The following is a 21,245-nucleotide window of genomic DNA, read 5'->3' on the forward strand; positions in this document are numbered from 1 at the left end:
TCAGCAGCACACTCTACAGTAGGGAGGATTGTCACCAAAAGAAATCACTGATTATACCTTTAAGTATTCAAAAGAACAAAGCTACATTAAGCATATGTGTGCAGCTCAAAGGAGGTGTTTCTATTATTTATAACTCTCTCTCATGTTTAGATAATAATGCCTCCTTGGAGTATTTAAAAACTGCTTGGGAAAACGACTTAGGAATATCTATCACTGACGAGCAATGGTCTACATCTCAAAAGTTTGTGCACTCTTCTTCAGTATGTGCCAGGCACGGTCTTATACAGTTTAAAATATTACACAGATTACATTTGTCAAAGGAAAAACTCAACAGAATGTATCCAAATGTGAATCCAGCCTGCGACAGATGTGGCCAGTCGCCGGCCACTCTAGCTCATATGTTCTGGCATTGCACAAAACTAAGATCATATTGGCAAAATATATTTAAATCACTGTCAGACATTGTTGAAAAACCTTTTGACCCGGATCCACTAACAGCAATTATGGGAGTCACAGGGCCCGGGGTCAAACTGTCTACTTTCCAATATAACATGGTAAAATATGTGACTCTACTGGCTCGCAGACTGATACTGTTGAATTGGAAACAAGCACAGGTTCCAACTCACACTTCACTTATGAAGGATGTTATGCATTACTTACAATTGGAAAAGATTAAATTTGAATTGAGAGGGAGTGAAGATAGGTTCTACCAGACATGGCAACCCTTCATTGAATATTTTAATAGGTGCACGCTAACCCCTCCTACACAATAGATAGCACAATAGAAAATTGGAAAGAAAGAAAAGGAACTGAAAGAAAAGGAACTGAGTGTTTTTTTCTTTATTTTATTTTTTATTATTTAAAAAAGAATGTCTAATTTACTTAATTCACAACATGTTGGTAGTTTGAGAGCAAGAGTGTCTGTCCTGTTGTCTGTTTTGTTTGTCTGTTCACACTTGTCATTGTTTAACTGTTTTTCTTTGTTTTACACTTATGTCTTTTTTTATTATACTGTATGTGGAACATTTACATTGCCTGTTATTTTTTTCATTTTTATTTAACTGAATTACTTATTATCATTGTCTAAATCTGAAATTGTCTTTCAAAAATGCCTAATAAAAACAGTATTAAAAAAAAAAAGCATATGTGTGCAGCTTACCTCTGTACAAAGCAAATTGAGCGCAGTGAAGTCCCATTTCTTTGCGTGGGCTGTGTTGTATCTCAGTATGGCATCCTGTAATGTGCAGAGTAACATAATCAATATTCGGTGACATTTTTAGGGGTTAATAAAACAATCATTATACTGGATATATATAGTATTATTTATTAATTAATTAATGAAAAATATATTTAAAACAAAACTGCAATTCTTGATTATTTGATTAATTGAAAAAAAAAATCAATATTATAATTCCTAAGAGGGGGTGGTTCCAGCCCTGATCATAATCTTGCAGATGAATGACAGCCCATTATAAAAGCAAACAGTCTCCAGCATCAATTAATTGTTCCCTCTGAGTCTACTCTACTCTAGGATGGCAAACACTGCCATCCTGTGGTTGTTTATGGAATTGTTTTTGTTTCCTTGAATCTGTCCTGTCCTGACTTATCGGTACAAGATACAGTAGCAATAAAAGCAGATGGACGTTTACTACAGAGACGTGCTTTGATGACCTAATGTTGGTCCAGTGAGAGCCAACTTCACCAGTCTATATTAAGCCAAGCTTACCCCCATATACGAAAGTGGTTTTCAACCATTTTCATAGCAAGGTCCATTATTTATTCGGCATTTGAGCCAAGGACCACGATTTGATGAGATTTGTTTTCCTTACATTTTTATCCCACGATTTTGTAACACATTTTTTCACCCGGTGCCAATTGCCTAAACTGTAATCCTGGGTGCTACTCTCCCTCTGCCAACCTGGGGAGAGCACCAAACTGAGCTTATGCTTCCTTCAATGCATGAGGGAGGGGGAGTTTCCCCTGTAGGACGTAGCGTGTGGAAGTTCCTTTGCCCTCCAACAGAGGCAGTATAGAGTGAGACCAGGATTACTGCATGTTTTTGTGAGGGTACCTACCCTAGGGGACACGCGGAGAACAGAATTCAACTCTTGAGAGTGTAAAATGAAACCCAATGGACCGGTAAGGGTCCATTTGGTTTGATTTTACGCTCTCAAGAGTCAAAGATCTAATAAAAGGGTCCATTTGTCTACCAACTTGCCATCATTTAGCTGGGGACCACCTGCAGGAACCCCTTCAAGGACCACTGAGAACCACTGCCACACCACACAACATCCCCCATACTGTCCACTGTCTCACCCTAACATCCAGAGAACTTTTGAACTCTCCCTCCAAGGCCGTGTGGATCAGCTCCCATCGACTCTGGACACCACTTCCATCCTGAAAATAGGGAAAAAAGAGTGTGTCACACATTAGGGGCATGCCTGTGCAAACAAGTTCATTGATCAATGATGAAAAACTATTAATTTTAATGCAACGAGTTGTGAGCTTATAGATCGGTATGACCGTTGTACGACAGGGTATAAAATAGGGCTTAAAGGTATGAATCTGACTCATTGGTTTTGTCGATTATATAATAATGAATCAAGACTTTTTTTTCTTCTTTTATTGTTAATAAAAAACAAACCGTGCTTCTTGATTATTTATTTGATTTATCGAAAAAGTTATCGATAGAATAATCCAGAAAACAATAGTTAAGTGAACCAGAGACATGAAGAGCGTCTCTCTGGTGTCTACGTTTCCTAGCATACCTCTGGGAAGAGCTTCTTGTGAAGCTTGGAAGATATTTTCTGCCACACACTAGCTTTCACTACACTTCATTTCTGGGGATTTTTCAAACCACATCACTTTCTCTTTCCCACGCTGTCAAAGCCTTTCATTTTACAATTCGAAAGCATGAGCTCTACTGAGCCAATGAGATGCTTTCAATTTGCAAGTCAGTTAATCAGGCGATGGGCTTCAGTCTGACAAATATTACTGCCTACGGTCTCAACCAGGCCATTCTCTTTTCAGACCAAGCGTTGAGTGTTCCACCTCCGTCCTACCCGACCTTGAAAACACCTAGGGTTAGGGTAGACGTTGTAGCATACCTCACTCTCCATAGGGAAGAGGTTCTTCTCTGAACATGGCATCTTCACAGACACGTCGTCCCAGGCGTCTTTGAACTTGGTGGGGTAGGGAACAGCCGGCTCCCCCTCTCTGAGGAGGTCTGTCTGCAAGGGGGCACATAGGACTGTTCAAAAAAACAATTACACAGAGTTGAGGTGGCGGCTCAACCGTGTTCACATTCACAATTCCATGCTGTATTGACGTTGGTAGTTGGTACCATAGGAGAGAACAAGCAAACGTAACATAATAATAACAATTCTTCTACATTCTCTAATTGTGCATACTTTTTGTAAATTAAGTAATGCAGATGTTCAACAATTTAACTCTCGAGAGCGTAAAATGAAACCAAAATGGACCTGCAAGGGTTTTTACGCTCTCAAGAGTTAAAGTTCTAATACAGGTTCCATTTGGTTACAAACTCTCCATCATTTAGCTGGGGACCACCTTGAACCCCCTCAACGACTTGCAAAATATCATATCTATCTATATGCCAATATGACAAATTTAGAAATGGATAGTGTTTGCCATTATAGTGTTAATACCTTTTGCAAGAGCTGTCCCGATTTATTATTTAACACTAACAAGAGCGCTGGGCAGTGACATACATACACCATCTATCTCAAATTTTCTCCCAGAGCCAATTAGCAAGGTAATAACTATGGATCTGTCAAAAAATAAATAAAAAAATAACATGACAACCTCGTTACGTGCGTAAAAAGGCATCAATATGATCCTTAATTAATAGGAAGGTAATTAAACGAAAATAAATTCTAGTGCTTTTCATTTGAACAATGAGAGGCTTGTTCGCCAGGTCTGCCAGCTGAAGAAGAAAAAATAATGTTATATATAAATATATATATATATATATATATATATATATATATATATATATATATATATATATATAAATATAAATATAAAAATTGATTTCCCTAGGGAACGTTAGTACCATCAACAGCAGGTAGTCATGGGAACGGGACTTAAATTTGCAATCACTGATCATCAATGGAAAAAATATGATAAATACTAAAAGGATATGTAACAATTACAAGCCCCAGGAAATTCAATTCAAGATTATACATGAATTACAAACCTCACCATATCAAAACCGCAAATATGATAAATATTGCTCCGGTAAATGTTTAAAGGACCACTTTTTTCTACTCAGTCTGTGTCTCATAGGAGGGCTGTGGGCAGTTCCGACACCCGTCCACCAGTGACATCGTTAGGCAAGATTTGTTAGCTTGAATTCCCCATCGATGACGGGTTTCTGAACTGCCCACAGCCCTCCTATGAGACACAGACTGAGTAGATTTTTTTTTTTTAATATTATATAATGAACACACTCACTGTGTGTGTGTGTGTGTGTGTGTGTGTGTGCGTGTGTGTGTGTGTGTGTGTGTGTGTGTGCGCGTGCATGCAGCATGCGTGATATATAAACCTTTTTTCTTCTTCAGCAGGCAGACCTGGCGAACAAGCCTCATTGTTCAAATGAAAAGCACTAGAATCTTGGCAAAATCAACATACAGTACAATGAGTACATACATGCAGGCATGTACTGTATGTATACATGTTAGTTTGTTTGTGTTATCTGGTGTATGTGTTTGTGAGAAAAAAACGAAAAATAAAATGATTGAAAGAATGAACAATGAATTGTCTTTAGTGTGTTTAATATCCAGACTGAGGACATGGTGAACGAACACTCACAGCAGAGGAGGACACAGTGTGACTAGAGATTTAGTGACGTGAAGCCCTCGGGGTCTATGGAGGATGACTTCACTGCTCCTTCTCTCTCTGCGTCTTCATCTCAACACATACACCCATTAACCACCACGCAGCCTAACTCACTCTTTACACTCCATTTCTTCCTTTAACCACTCACAGTACAAGAGCATGACGCATGAAACCCTAGGCCGGTTTTTGTAGTTCATCGTTTCACCGACCAATTTTTACAGGTCACGACTCGAGTAAAAATCCAATTTTTTGAGTGTTACACGCACAAGTGCTAATCTTCAACACCTGTCCACGCGAGGCTTTTCCAAGTGGAATAACGCATCTAAAAATACAATCAAATGCAATGAATCATAATCAAAATCAGACAATACATTAACTGAAACAAAAGCAACATAATGATTGCAATAACCAGTCAGAATCTATTCATTCGTGTGAGCAGTGTTGATGTATCCATCATTTGAGTCTTCATTGCCATCAGTCTCTGGTTTTAGATCTTACTAAACTGAGACTAAGGAAGTAAAAAGAAAAAGAAGAAAAAAAACTCAACTAACCAAACTAAAATAACCAAATACAAGGGTTTCTGCGCCAACACAGCCTTATGGGATATCATTCACAGTCTTGAATCTCTTTGCCAAATGATGGCCCCTAACTAGCATGTACAGTATCCTACTTATGATGGTTTTAACCCATAGCGTGCGGGAAACGGTTTTCTCCGTGGTTCGAATCCCAACGGTCCGGTGCGGGACACGTAGGAAATTTAGCGCATGTTTTTATTGATTACTTTCAATCGCCTCTGTACACACCCGGACAATAGCTCAAGCAGCCGTGATTAATCCCACAATCCTCCGGTCACGTGATAAAAAATAAAAATAAATGCCTCTCCCCCTCCCTTCCTGAAAACAGGACAGGAGGGGCGCAATCCAATCCAATCCACTTTATTTATATACGGTAGCACGTTTCAAAACTCAGGGTTTACAAAGTGCTGTACAGGAGAAAATAAAAACAAATACACTATAGCTACGTAACCACACAGAACAACTACAGCAAGAATACAAAGTACAAACAGTGAAAACAACTGAGACACATCACAGAAAAGCAACAGCGTCACAGTGAAACAAAACATATACAAGGAAAAGTCTTGATGGAAGGGGCCAATTTGACGAGGGAGGGGAGTGCGTTCCAGAATTTGGGGGCTACAACAGACAAGGCTTAGTCACCTCTGGACTTTAAGCGGGTCTTCTTTGTGACCCTGAGATTAAGCTGGCCCTCAGACCGCAGTGACCTTGGAGGAGTATAGACCTCAATAAGGTCAGACAGATATAGAGGAGCCAGACCATTAATAGATTTAAAGACAATATAATTTTAAAATCAACTCTAAAGTGGACAGGGAGCCAGTGAAGGCCAAAACAGGTGTGATATGCTCACGTCTGCGAGTACCTGTTGAGTAGACGTGCGGCAGAGTTCTGGACTAGCTGGAGTTGAGCAATGGAGGCTTGATTTAAACCAACATAAAGTGCATTACAGTAGTCCAACCGCGTAGAAATAAAGGCATGGATAACCCGCTCAAAATCGCTAAAGGATAGCACAGACTTGTGCGCATTGTGTAGACTATGCTAATGCTAACTAGGGCGTTTGATGGACTTCATCATAATTTTTTTCGACCACAGTCGAGATCATGGATTTCACAATGCCACGCCAGACTTCCCGGTCCATCATTGCCATCCCCAATTCCTGTTTATGATGGTGTTTCTTAGTCAGGAGGAGTAAGGATGGTCGCTGAGGTATTTGCATATAGAACTCTTATGGCATCGAAGATTTTGTCTGGGATACCATATAATTTGAAATGATGGACTTACCCTGATGGTGACGGTGTGATTTGGCGCCACCTTCAGGTGAGACAGAGGAGGAGCACACTGGGGCATTCTGTTCAGCTCATCGATGGACGTCCCTAACCACTTCCTGTCCATGTCGTCCAGTAGGAATGGAACACTGTGGACGACAACGGCAGAAGGCTGAAATCAGCCGCCAACGGCTTCTGGCAGAAATATGGGGAGCCCAGTAGGAGCTGAGCTTTTTTTTCTCTACATGAGTTGGGCGTTGTCATATTCTACGATAGCCTGAAAGGTTGTAAAAACCCATTCTGGCAGCCAGCTCGTAGCATGCCTCGTTAGTCAATAGATAGCTTCCCTGTGAGGTTTGGGTTAGAGTACATCGCTATTAATCACACTGTATTTCTATTCTAAATGCATTAATCAGAACATTGAATTAGTTATATTGAATTTTAAACTGAAAATTAGGACAAACAACCAATTGCTGGTGTAGCTAATCAAAGAATCGAGAAACATGTTTTGCCAGAATAATTTCAGTTCTTATTTATCAACCAATCAACACAAAAATGTTTTAACAGATTTGCTGTTTTTGCAGATTTGCAACTAACGTTATTAGTCTGATTAACCACTAAACACTGTATTACTAAATCGTAATCGAGGCAAAAGTTTGAACATAATCGTGATATTGATTTTAGTTCAGCCCTCATTTTAAGTGTACAGTGTAACTGACAGGTACCTCTCTACAGCCACCTGTGTCCGCTTCCCAGTGCCGCCATTCGCCCCGCTACACTCCGGCATCTCGCCGTCCTCGTCTGCTTCTTCCATAGTTACCGGCTGGTCTTTGGGCAAACTTTGGGCAAAACTGCCTTTATGAAAGTGCATAGGGTTGATTTCTGCAAACTCCGGGGGGCACGCTTGGTCCCACTCGGCGGCGGAGTCACTGTATTTGGAAGATCTATCGCAGACAGGGCTGTCGGGGCTCAGCATCTCCACGTCATCGCCGGGGGGGGTGCTATCCGCTGCCGCAGTCTCTTTAGGGCTGTCGCTGAGACAGAGGGTGAGCCTGGGACTGGAAGAGTGAGCGGCTACACTCGCCGGTTTGCCGAGCTGGGGGTCAGGTGAACTGGGGCTCGCAGACTTCTGACCGTTAGAACAACGCGCCGGCATGGTGGCAGACTCGTCCGGTGTGCCTGCACGGCCCACATAGTCCTGACGCGCGAGCAGGTCGTCTGGCGTGTTCTCCATCATGACGCTGCTGCCTTCGTTTACCACGTCAGTCTCTTTGGGGGGTCCCACATAGAGGTCGTCTCCTCCGTCTGCAGGGTCCGCTTTTGGAACGTCGTCCTCCTTAGAATCCTCGCCCTCGTCGTCGCTTCTGTAGAATCTGTAGAATCGGCTATCGAAGGAATCACAGTGGCAAAATTAGGCTCACAATACTTTGCTGATTGGTTGTGTCCCCCACAGGGGTCTATACTACTCTACGTCCTGCAGTAGACTCCCTACACTCTATATCAAATCTGTTTTCTAAAAAGCTGACAAGGAAAGCATTGTAAGCTTGTAGATCTGCTATTTTCATAGAAAGTTGTCCCCAGTATAGGGACGCTAGATACTTTCAACAGGTCGTCACACTACTTTTCAGGGCAAAGAAGAAAAAAATAGAACCCATCCCACTAGCCCTGCTTGGAACCTCAGCCACACAGAATAACTCTTAAGGCTCAAACATAGTCTGGATTTTCGGTGGTTAGGTGACCACCGAACTACAACGTCATGACGTCACGAGCCGCGGTGAAGAGCAAACCACCGCCACCACCCCAGCCCTTCTCTCTGTTTTTAATCACCACCTCTCAATGTTATTTCAGCTCCGGTGGTCACTTCACCACCAGAGCGGTGGTCACCCCACCACCGAAAATCCAGACTATGAATGAGCCTTTACAAGTTCCTACTTCCGGGCTCAGAGCTACACACCCTTACGGGGCCATTTGGAACCCACTCAAGGATACTTTGAGACCCACTGGTGTAGCAGAGTGTTTCCAATGAGCCAACATGCACAATAGCAGCACCCTGACTCTCTTTGACCAGAATGGAACAGAGCCTTCATTAGTATCATCAGTAACACCTGTGAAGGAAAGGAAGAAGGGGAGTTCTTTCCAAAATGGCATAGCCCATTAGCTCCGAGAAGAGGTTCTGTGTCAGGATATCCCTGCATAGGTCGAAATGGGTTGAGCCCTCCAAGAGCAGTGTAGAAAACCCCTTTTCGCAGTATCGTATCCAAAAATCACTCATGTTGCTATGATTAGGTGATGTAATGGTGATGTAGGGACCAGGGACCAGGTGAACAGCGGTATACAAACGTTGACAAAACAAACTAATTAAATTCTCTTTATTGTTAATGCCATGGCATTTAATGTTTGTTGGGACAAGGTGACGTAAATTTTCCCTTCATTGTCAATGGCGTTTTTAAAACAAACATTGAACTAAAAACAAACATTAAACCTGTATATAGGAGCGCCCCTCAAAAAGTAGTATTTTCTGAGAGCTACAGATGCAAATGTTTGGAGCAGGGTGAAACAACTGCTTAAATAGCTTATTTAGTCAGCCTGTGCCATGTTTTCCTTTTCCCAATGCAATCTTACGGAAGCAGTACTGCGCATGCAGACACAGGGCTTGACTGGCCACAGGCTCACTAAATTAGCACTCAAGAAATACCTTTACTTTTGGGTACAACACTCCGAAAAGGGTTTACACTGTTCTTGGAGCCGGGATCGACCGATTTCTACCTATGCAGGGATATCCCAACACGGAACCTCTTCTCAGAGCTAATAGCGGAAGGTGAGGTTCCAAACGGGGCTACCATCCCACTGTTCATTAAAGGGCTTAATACCTTTCATGATAGTCCAAATCTTGATCCATCTTCAACTCTTAACAGATGAAAATAGCCTGTTTAACAAGGGAAAATGTAATATACGCCTTGAAACAGTGACAGATATTAGTAAATGCACGCAGGCTACGGAATCGGTCAATTTTAAGTTACCTCCATTCAAGAGAAAGGGGCGCGATATCGACATGGCCAAAATCATGCGTACGTTTGTTTGGGTTTAGGAAGGCGATACAAACACAAGCCACAAACCTTGAATTCTGGAACCTTTGTTGGTCCACTTTTAAATGTCCACAAGCTGGACAGCAGCTACACGGGTTGAGTCGACACCACAAAACTGTCAAATACAAAAGTCATTTCAGGCTTTTTTTCTCCGCCACTATTTTTAAACTTCTACTCCAGTACACCAGTCTGAAGAAAATATTGTCCTTTTTTACAGCAATTATATTTGAAAAGTAATCGCACTTATACATGCTCAAAGAAACAGATCAATTTTTGACATTTTGCAAAACTTCGTGAAATGGTGAAGATACTTTATTTTCTTTGTGGGGACAACATGATTAAACATGTGGTGGACAGTTATGAAGTACATTGACTGTTATTACTGTTGTTGTTACTGTTTATTATTTGTTTGTAATCTGTACTTTACTGAGTATTATTTTTAAAAACGCTAGTTACTAAGTGTGTAGATTTGTATTAGTATTACAAAATATGTACAGTAACCACTTCGGCCATTGTCACATTGAATAGCGACACATAGATCTGCTATTTCCAGAAGATTTACATTTTGAAAACCTGAAACATACTGTATAATGAGTATACTTATCCCAACACTTTTGTACTTACTCGAGTACATTTTTACTGACTGAAGTAAAAAATGTGAGTACTGTTTAAGTGGTGCAAACCACTGCCTTAAGTGAGTATGTGTGTGGGTAGCTGGCTGGCTGGCTGGCTATACCTATGAGCATGAAAACAGCATGTTGTTTTTCACCACCTGTGCGCAACCTAACACACAGACACACACGCACATATTAACTGTATATATGGGGATTTCAGGTGTGACAGTACAGTACAATGACAGTACAGTACAGGGACCCCCACACGGTAACTGTCATTTCTTAACAGTTTCGGACGCGGGGCGGCTCGCCGGAATCGGGCCGGCACCCTGGGTGCGTTCCTGTGGGTCTGGACCCCCCCTCCCCGGGGACCCCCACACGGAGTTTCACCACTTACTTCACATGGGTGTGATTTTCCACCACTGGTAGCTAACAATAGAAGCTTTGCTAACGTCAAAACAGCTATGGTAACAGCATTTTGAACAGTTATAGTCGACTGCCAGCGACAGACTATTGGGCCATGGAATAGTTTGCGACAGAACTAAGCGGCTGCGAAAGCAACAGAAAAAGCAACATTTAATAACCTAAACACTGGGACAGCTTGTTACCTTTGCCCCAAAGCTAACGTTAGCCTGTTAGCTTCAAGTGTCCACATAAGAAACTGAGTATTAAGTCTGTGCTCTGCTCTCTCAGTTGGGAAACAAAACAACTGCATGTAACTTACAAGCATGTGGCTCTTTCGGCAAGGCGAACGACGATATTTATTCCATGTTTGTATTTATTTTCCACATAAATTACTTGTCTTCAGAACAACTGATGCTGCAACTAGCACTACTACACTTTCCTCTTGAAGTGTAACAATTTAACTGTCCTCCTGACAACGGCTACAACAACACACTATACAGAAGAACAGTTCCGGACCCGGTCCTGTAGGCCTACTGCCTGTAAAACAGCTTTATAAATTAATAAAAATTACACCTGTGAAGTGAGGGGCGCTCTTATTATATATCTTTGTATTCCATGACCAAATTATCCTTTGGCCAGTGGGGCCGTGGCCCAGGGGCAGAGCCGACGAGTTCTGATGATCCTCATGGGGGCTCCCCGCAGCCCCGCCTCCCCGCAGCCCCCCCCCCCCCCCCCCCCCGCAGCGGTGGGAAAAAATAAGTTGATGTTTTCACTGGTAGCCTACTTTGGGTAGCCAGAATTGCGTTGGGGGGGGACTGTCGCGGCCGAGCGGAGCAGAGACACAGATTTCAACAGCTCGCACGCAACGCACAAACAAGAAAGGAAAGAAAGAAAAAAAAGTACTTTATTATTTGTTTATTGAACCCTGCGCTCGTCTGTTTTTTGAGACCTTTATTTAGTTTATGTCTGGAGCCTGTTCTTGTTTTGTTTGCCCCGTTTATTTTGAAACCATTACACTCACACGACACAAACTCCTACCATAATATCAACCTGTTGCAGTCATTGTGCTGTCAAAACCCCTAATTGGCCTAATTGGCATCAGTCATTGGTGTCAATCACTGATCATGAGTAGTCAGCACCTGGTGACAATCACTGATTGGGGCGAGGCACTGAAAACAGGAAGTGTTTGTCCAGTATGAGAGCAGCAGCAGTGGAGAACACAGCATGGAGAGAAGCAGAACAAACTGACAGACTGAAAGACTTTTCATGAACTGAACTGCAAACATTGGAGCTGGGAAGACTGAAACCTCAAGCCATCAAGGGGAATGCCACTGGTGCGTTAATTGTTACTGCATTGAAGTTTATTTTGTTGCTTAAATTTATTATAAAAGTTATTTATGTTTTTGTGCTGCTAGGCCAAATTTAACTGCTATAATTAGCTATAAGTTTGATTTAAGTTGCATATAGGCTTGCTAAGGTGATGATCTTGAATTGAATTATGGAAGAAATATGAGTTAAAACAACCGTTTATTTAGATTACCCAAGTGACTAGTGATTCAGTCATGTATGTTACATTAGTAACTATGGTTATTCGAGTGAAATGAGTGAATTTCAGTTATTGTTTTTGTTTAAGTATGACCTTACATAGTTAATGACAGTGGTGGAAAAAGTACAAAAATATTTTACTTAAGTAGAAGTACTGATTCTCTACTTGAGTAAGTAAAAGTACAAAGTGCCCATTAAGAAAGTTACTTAAGTAAAAGTATAAAAGTACCTCAAATAAAATGTACTTAAGTACAAAAAATTACCCGGCGTAAAATGTACTTAAGTATAAAAGTAAAAATTACAAAGTACAAGTACAAAATTATTTTCAAAATGAATACAAAGAAATGCATTTCCAAAATTGTCATCCTGTCAAAAGTGGCTTTATTCCAAAAAATTAAATAGCATACAAATACTGAAAATACAGAACCCCCAACAGCATACATCGTGTTTTTTTAGGAACTATAGTTCAGTTCACAGTTCAATATTTTTAAAATGAACTAGTTCCGTTCATAGTTCATCATTCCAAATTTTGAACTGAGTTATATTATAGTTCTTTTTCGTTCTTTTTTTGCTTTAATTTTTATATATTTTTTACATTTTACAAAAATTGCTCTTTTGCAATGTGAAATGCCACCGAATTATTTTTCCTTCTCTATATGGGCTTTTTCATGCTTTTATTGTGAAGGCAAAAGTTTCTGAACGTTCTCAGAGCCTGCATCTCCGCATGCTGGGGTTGGCTGATCTACAAGCTCACAACGTGTCCGGACGCGACGAGTTGTGAGCTTGTATATCAGCTATTTTCAGCACGGAACACTTTGTACGGCGAAGAATAAATTAGGCATCACTGCGCTTCATTCACTGTGGAAGAGAGATGTCTTTTGTTGGCCGTTCGTGGCGATATTATGGACACGTACCTCCTCGAAGCGATAATAACCAACTAAGCTATTGGAAGCTATTTTTCGTGGCACATTATGTGTGTACAACAACAAGTTCCCTCAGTGTTTGTGTTAGGAGTTGGGACAGTGTCTGCTGTCTGTCAGCGTGCATGATCATCATGCAGTAGCTAGATGCGCGCTCCAGTGACGGCTGAGAAAGATTAGTTAATTTGTGTCGGATAGGGACTTATTGGTTGGTTTTCCGCTAAATATTAAGGCATGTTTAAAACACTGCTGTACTATAATCACATGGGGGGGGAAAATAAATAAGGACAAAAATAAAAAATCCTTCTGCTAAGACTGTGTCTCAGTCATCCATGTTGAATGCGTGTGACAAAACACAGTGTGTGCGTCTTGCCGTCTTCAAAGCAGGCCAGGCAGCAGAACACAACTCCGCCCCCCTATTATCTGAGAGTGGAGCAGCCCTGTTCAATTCTCAACTGCGCATTCCTCCAGTAAGACAAATATAAGATTTTATTATTTAATTTGTAGCGAGTAACGAGGTGTCCGATTTTAAATATAGCGCATTAAAAGTACGATTTTTTTCCTTGTAAAAGTAAAAATACAGCAAAAGAAAAGTAGTCAATAAAAGTACAAATTCTCCAAACTTGTACTTAAGTACAGTAACGAAGTAATTGTACTTCGTTATTTTCCACCACTGGTTAATGACAGCTTGTATTTGTTTTTTGTCTTTTTCTCTGTTTAAGGTTTTCAACCTAATGCCTAAATACCTAATACCTAACCAACAACTGTACTTACCTGTACCACAATTTCAAGTAAAAACAAACAAAAGAGGAAAGAAGTTGTCTTTTTGAGTTGACCACAGTTCCCCCTGTCGGCTAAGCCGTTTTTCAAGTTTGGGCAAAAAGGTTTCTGAAGAAAATCCCGAATAACTTGACAGTCATCATCAATCACCATCGACAAACGACTACAAGTGAGTAAACAACAAGACGCCCAAGTCCCAAAGTGTGAGCACGTTAAACCGTATATCTCTGGTGATAAAAGAAAGAAAGGCATATTGGCCCTACATTCAAGTTGAAATCTTTACTCTGATACGGACACAAGTATTGAAATTGGATCGATTGGAAGGATCTAACCATGGATGTGTCACGCTATTGAAGCTAATGAAATGAGCGATACCATACGGATGAATGAACGTGCAGAGCGCGACATTTAATGTGGATTGGAATGAATTGATGTCGCTATTAAGCAAGCTTTGTGCAACGCTAAGTTTGGATCTGGAAAATAAGCACTGCTGTTGTATTCTAAATACGGACGTCACGTCACGTTTTACTGATGTCTGTAAATGAAGCGGATTAATTAGGCTACTCCAGTATGAAAGAGGCCTGTCCGTGTGTTTGCTAATACAAAAACAGCTTAATTGATATAAGCATCAAAGCAATATTTTAAGTACTTTTTATTAGCAAGTGCATTCCATAGCGCTGGACCACACATGGACATCATAAACCTGCGACGGGAACAGTTCCTATGTAGTAAAAGATTATATGAAAGAAATAAAATATTTAACTGGTTTATATTTTACAATTTTAGTTATAGATGGCAAGTATAATGTTAAGGAATATTTGTCTTATTAGCCAGAGATCCTTTTAAAATGTTTCTATTACTGTGAGTGATATGGTCAGCTTCTGATGTCTTTCTTTCTTTCTAATATAGATGGAGATGACCGTAGATGCTGCTAGAACACTGAACCTGGTCTCCTGTGTGAACCACCCCATCCTGACAGCTAAGATGTCCATGTGGACATTATGAGTGTTTGTATAGAGAGAAGCATGGCTGAAGAGCTTTGCATATCAGTCGTTTCTTGCTGCTGCCAAAGTCAAATTGTGATATCTGTGGTGTTTAGTTCATGGCCGCTTATGAGATGTAGATGACTGGTGGAATAGCCTTGTGATACATACTGGGTGTGCTCTTTGGTCGTTCACAAAACAAACAAACAAAAGCTGCACAAAATGCCACAAACTCACTAAAAGCTCCACAAAAATCACACAAATCAAGGGATGTCCGACAGTCAGTGTTGGATATTGTCCAACTCCTAATTGCCGATATCAACAGATACCGATATGCAGGCTTTTTCCAGTGGTGGAAACATAACTCAAACTTTTTACTTAAATAAAAGTAGGCAATACTGCAATATAGAAATACTCGTTACAATTACAACTAGTTACAATTCAACATGTACTCGAGTAAAGGTACAAAGGTTTTGGTATAAAATGTACTTAAAATACCAAAAGTAATTATTAATAATGACTCATTATGCAAAATGTCTCATCTAAAATGATCTAATCTCTCACAAGCTCACATGTGTCTTATTGTATTGTGAGCTTGTATAGATGTTTTTAATGTAAAATAATAAAGAAAGTAAAATTAAGGGTTAGGGTTATTAATTTTTAATGCCTTATCGGCCGATAATATCGGACATCCCTAACAAAAACATATATCAAACGTGTCAATACATTTCAAAGAATGCCACAAGTGGCACTAAAACTTCACCAATAAATAAAGAAACATCCACATGTTCCATAAATTAAATGCCACAAAGGTTTGCCGAAAAAATGAAGAAATTACAAAAAATAAGTTTCTTAAACATCTTCTGCCGTATGTCCATAGAACTTCAGCTCTGTTGCAGCAAGCCAGTACAATGTGTCATTGTCTAGGTCACCTAAGCCACGATCACCATTCGGTGGCCGGTATTTGGGGCAAATGGTCATTACGTGTTCCACAGTCTGTAGTGGATCCTCGCATTCACAGTGGGCACTGTCCGAGATGTCCCACTTCTGCTTTGAGGGTTGTCCACTCCTTGCAGGGGAGGTGCTGGCAAAGAACATATTTGGGGTCCTCAATGTATTCCACTGGTCCCTCTGTCTTGCCTTCACCCAGGATGCCTTGGAGGTGTCAGCTGGTGTTGTGTGGAGCAGTTCCTGGGCCTGTGTGGCAAAGGGGCACAGTGACTTGAGGCACGTGTGCTGTGGCAAAGGTCGCCGTGACTTGGTGTGTGTGTGTGTGTGTGTGTGTGTGTGTGTGTGTGTGTTGTGGCAAAGGGCACCGTGACTTGAGGCACGTGTGCTGTGGTGTCTCTGACGACCTTGTGGAGGAGATGGCTGGGATTCACTCAGCTGTGCCTTCCCGGTGAGGGCCAGCGTGGCTGCTTCTCGTCTGACCTCTGTTGGAGTGATTCCAGCGAGAACAGGCAGGCAGTTTGTTTGGGGTGGCCCATCCGGTGTTGAGGGCAGCATCCAGCTTCTTGACATGAGAGCTACGGCTCCAGACTGGGACACAGTACTCGGGTCGTCTGCATAGCCATACTTCATTGATGTTGTTGCAGGGAGGTCATGGATGTAGCTGTTAGTGTTGAACAGCAGTTACTGGTGTGGAACCGAAAAGCTTCACAAACATGCCAAAAAATTCTAGTTTTGAACCTTTTTAATCTAGTTTATTTTCAAATAAATTTGTTTTTACTGTTTTGTGAAGCAACTTTGGGTACCTTGAAAAGTGCTATATAAATTGTATGTATTATAAAAAAACAGACACACAGCAATTGTCGCCACACAGACATCACAAATTCCTATTGGCAGCAGCAACAAGTGAGTGATGTGCAAAGCCATTCATAGACTATAACCATGTCTTCATTCCAGATGCTGCGAGGCTCAACCGGAGCCCCTACAGGTGGACATCTGCAGTTCTCGCTGTCCATGGATGAATCTGCATGGGGGGCTCTGAAGGCGGCTCAAAGTAAGAAACCACTTAGACTTTTCTATTACTGCGAGTGGTATGGTCTGCTTCTGTTTTAAATGTTCTCTATACATTTTGTGTATGATGTGAAAGGACACAATGTACATATATCTGGCTCTTGGTCACTTAAATTAATCTTTCGTTCTTTCTTTCTTAGGGTGGATGGGTCGTGGTAGACGTCGTGGAAGGACAGAGATCCGTTCCAAAGCTTCCCTCCCGGGGGTTTCCTCTGAGGACTTCTGATGAGCTGAGTAGGAATATTTCTTGTTGGGATGGATATCTGTTGTACTGTTATGGTACGAAGTATAGCATGGCAGTATGATTCCTCCTAGTGGCACTGGTTGAATGTCTGTCAGCTCTCCAAGCTAATCAAAGTCTTAATGACACTTTTTTTTAACCACTTCAACCCCAGCATCTCTATTCTGGTGGGAGCGTTGAGCCAAATTAGCAGATCTACAAGCTCACACCGCATTGCGACGTGTTGTGAGCTTGTAGATCTGCTATGTTTGGCAAATCAATTTGTGTAGAGTGAAATCGGAGCATATACCAAATGCTCTCTTTAAAGGTCTGTTTTATCAAATCTATAGAGGGTTTAAGTGGTTCTGAATATGCAGCTCAACAAAAGCTAATGTAGTCTTTATTTCTTTCTTTCTTAGGACGGAGATCTGTGTAGATGCCGGAGGACTTCGGACCTGGGCCTGCCCGGTGAGGAACCGCACAGTAAGAACCGGCCTTTCACGATTATGAGGTTTCTTTTTACTGGACGATTATTGTCGCTCTAATAAATTGCAATTAAATATTTAAGTGTGGCCCGGACAGTTGGCTCAACTGTCTGGGCACCTATGCTGCCAAGCCAGCCGGACGGCGTGCTGCGGGTTCGACTCCCGACGGCCTTTGCCGCGTGTCACTCCCCATCTCTTCCCCCTTTCCTGTCTATACTGTTCACTATCAGTAAAGGCATAAAAAGCCCCAAAACCAACATGAGGGCTACGGCTCCAGACTGGGGCACAGTACTCAGCAGTGGGGAACACCAGAGCCTCGGTACCAGCTGGACGCCGTATCGGTGCGGCACAGGCGGTGGTCTTTCTCTTGACGCTGTCAGGTGTTGTTTAAAGGACAGTGTTCTGTCCAGCTTCACCGCAAGATATGATGGGGAGGAGTGGGACTGTAAAAATATACAAATGACACCACTGCTATCACCGAAGAGCACACCCTATGACCCTAATTGATCACGTCTAGGAATTTCAACAATTTAGGCAGTTCTCACATCCAGAGTGACATCGCGTTGCAACATGTTTGTTGTAGATCTGCTATTTTTGGCAAATCAATCTGTGTAGAGTGAAATCGGAGCATATACCAAATGCTCTCTTTAAAGGTCTGTTTTATCATATATATATATATATATATATATATATAGAGGGTTTAAGTGGTTCAGAATTTTCAGCTCAACAAAAGCTGCAAAATATTGTCTTTACATGTCTTTCTTTCTTAGGCCGGAGATCTGGGTAGATGCCGGAGGACTTCGGACCTGGGCCTGCCAGGTGAGGAACCGCACAGTAAGAACTCTATAGTAAAAAAAGATCCTACTCAGTCTGCTTCTCATAGGAGGACTGTGCTGTTCAGAAACTCATCCACCAGTGACATCATCGTTAGGCAGATTATTTTTAAACAATATCTATTTACAAAAATGTTTAGATTTTTATTATCGTGAGAACGATGGCTTCCATTCTTGCATTGCAACTTTTCAGGACTAGAAAGCCTGCCGTTTCTAATAGCTTGGAATCCTTATCGATGATGTCACTGGTGGACGGGTTTCTGAACTGCCCACAGTCCTATGAGACACCAAAAAAATGGTAGCCATTATTAGTGAGGACTAGTATAATGAAGATAGGTTGAAAAGTGGTGAAGTGGTCCTTTAAACGTTGATTACTGCAAGTGATATGTTTAGCTTCTGTTTTAAAATTTCTCTATAAATAAAAGTTTGATGTAGGACTAGGCTATATATATATATATATATCTGGCTCTTGGTCACTCTAATCAATCTTTATTTCTTTGTTAGGATGGAGATCGTGGGAGACGTCGCTGGAACGCCACTGCTGGACAGGGTACACGCACACACACACACACACACACATGCACACACAGAGCAAAGCTAATTTGGTGTGTTTTTTTTCTTTTCTTTCTTTGTTAGAATGGAGATATCGACGAGCTGATGTTCCCGGACAGAGATCCGTTCCAAAGCTCCCCCCCCCGGGGGCTTCCTCAGAGGACTCTGATGATCTGTGAGTAGGAATAGTTCTTTCTTGTTTCTGAGGATGGATAACTGCTTTTGTACTGTTATGGCACGAAGAATGGCATCATTTACTACAGTCATCCAAATGTTTTAAATATTTTATGATAAATCTAAATGACTCTGCACAATAGTTTGAGAGTCAATATCTCATCTGCTTTTAGAAGCACTTGAATAAAAAATGACAAGATGTTGAGGACTGTACATGTGTTGATGCCTCCTAGTGGCACTGTGGTTGAATGTCTGTCAGCCTTCCAAGCTAATCAAAGTCTTAAAACCCCAGCATCCCTATTCTGGGGGGAGCGTTCAGCAAAAAATAGCAGATCTACAAGCTCACACCGCGTTGCAACGTGTTGTGAGCTTGTAGAGCTAATGCTTTCTTCTTTCTCTCTCAGGATGGAAATGGCAGACGCAGCTGAAGCCTCTAGAGATCTGCAGGTCTGTCCATGGATGGATGGGAGGACGGAGATCTGGGTAGACGTCGCTGGAACGCCACTGCTGGACAGGGTACACGCGCACACACACACACACATGCACACACAGAGCAAAGCTAATTTGGTGTGTTTTTTTTCTTTTCTTTCTTTGTTAGAATGGAGATATCGATAGACGAGCTGATGTTCCCGGACAGAGATCCGTTCCAAAGCCCCCCCCCCCGGGGGCTTCCTCAGAGGACTCTGATGAGCTGTGAGTAGGAATAGTTCTTTCTTGTTTCTGAGGATGGATAACTGCTTTTGTACTGTTATGGCACGAAGAATGGCATCATTTACTACAGTCATCCAAATGTTTTAAATATTTTATGATAAATCTAAATGACTCTGCACAATAGTTTGAGAGTCAATATCTCATCTGCTTTTAGAAGCACTTGAATAAAAAATTACAAAAGATGTTGAGGACTGTACATGTGTTGATGCCTCCTAGTGGCACTGTGGTTGAATGTCTGTCAGCCTTCCAAGCTAATCAAAGTCTTAAAACCCCAGCATCCCTATTCTGGGGGGAGCGTTCAGCAAAAAATAGCAGATCTACAAGCTCACACCGCGTTGCAACGTGTTGTGAGCTTGTAGAGCTAATGCTTTCTTCTTTCTCTCTCAGGATGGAAATGGCAGACGCAGCTGAAGCCTCTAGAGATCTGCAGGTCTGTCCATGGATGGATGGGAGGACGGAGATCTGGGTAGACGTCACTGGAACGCCACTGCTGGACAGGGTACACGCACACACACACACACACACATGCACACACAGAGCAACGCTAATTTGGTGTGTTTTTTTTCTTTTCTTTCTTTGTTAGAATGGAGATATCGATAGACGAGCTGATGTTCCCGGACAGAGATCCGTTCCAAATCTCCCCCCCCCCCCCCCCCCCCCCCCCCCCCCGGGGGGCTTCCTCAGAGGACTCTGATGAGCTGTGAGTAGGAATAGTTATGGCTTGTTTCTGAGGATGGATAACTGCTTTTGTACTGTTATGGCACGAAGAATGGCATCATTTACTACAGTCATCCAAATGTTTTAAATATTTTATGATAAATCTAAATGACAAATAATAAATGCACAATAGTTTGAGAGTCAATATCTCATCTGCTTTTAGAAGCACTTGAATAAAAAATGACAAAAGATGTTGAGGACTGTACATGTGTTGATGCCTCCTAGTGGCACTGTGGTTGAATGTCTGTCAGCCTTCCAAGCTAATCAAAGTCTTAATGACACTACCACTTCAACCCCAGCATCCCTATTCTGAGGGAGCGTTCAGCAAAAATAGCAGATCTACAAGCTCACACCGCGTTGCAACGTGTTGTGAGCTTGTAGAGCTAATGCTTTCTTCTTTCTCTCTCAGGATGGAAATGGCAGACGCAGCTGGAGCCTCTAGAGATCTGCAGGTCTGTCCATGGATGGATGGGAGGACGGAGATCTGGGTAGACGCTGGAG

The 21,245-nt window shown here is 41.7% G+C and overlaps 1 protein-coding gene across 3 annotated transcripts in view; it reads right to left on the bottom strand.

Annotated features, from left to right (window-relative positions):
* Positions 1–11,261, bottom strand: part of parga (poly (ADP-ribose) glycohydrolase a) — a 62,440-nt gene extending 51,179 nt beyond the window's left edge. Inside the window, exons 1-8 of one of the 3 annotated variants that reach the window (XM_080781920.1) lie at positions 11,125–11,261; positions 9,817–9,901; positions 9,571–9,626; positions 7,426–8,085; positions 6,717–6,849; positions 3,108–3,230; positions 2,317–2,397; positions 1,160–1,234 (exon numbers count right to left, since the gene is read on the bottom strand). In XM_080781920.1, the coding sequence (XP_080638046.1) occupies positions 1,160–1,234; positions 2,317–2,397; positions 3,108–3,230; positions 6,717–6,849; positions 7,426–8,085; positions 9,571–9,599 (1,101 nt within the window). In that variant the 5' untranslated portion in view covers positions 9,600–9,626; positions 9,817–9,901; positions 11,125–11,261. The remainder of the gene's footprint in view (positions 1–1,159; positions 1,235–2,316; positions 2,398–3,107; positions 3,231–6,716; positions 6,850–7,425; positions 8,086–9,570; positions 9,627–9,816; positions 9,902–11,124) is intronic. The other 2 variants (XM_080781921.1, XM_080781922.1) reach the window with 2 other exon arrangements.
* Positions 11,262–21,245: the final 9,984 nt, after the last annotated feature.

Source organism: Protomyctophum bolini (genome assembly GCF_963924005.1).
Source record: "Protomyctophum bolini genome assembly, chromosome: 14".
NCBI lineage: Eukaryota > Metazoa > Chordata > Actinopteri > Myctophiformes > Myctophidae > Protomyctophum > Protomyctophum bolini.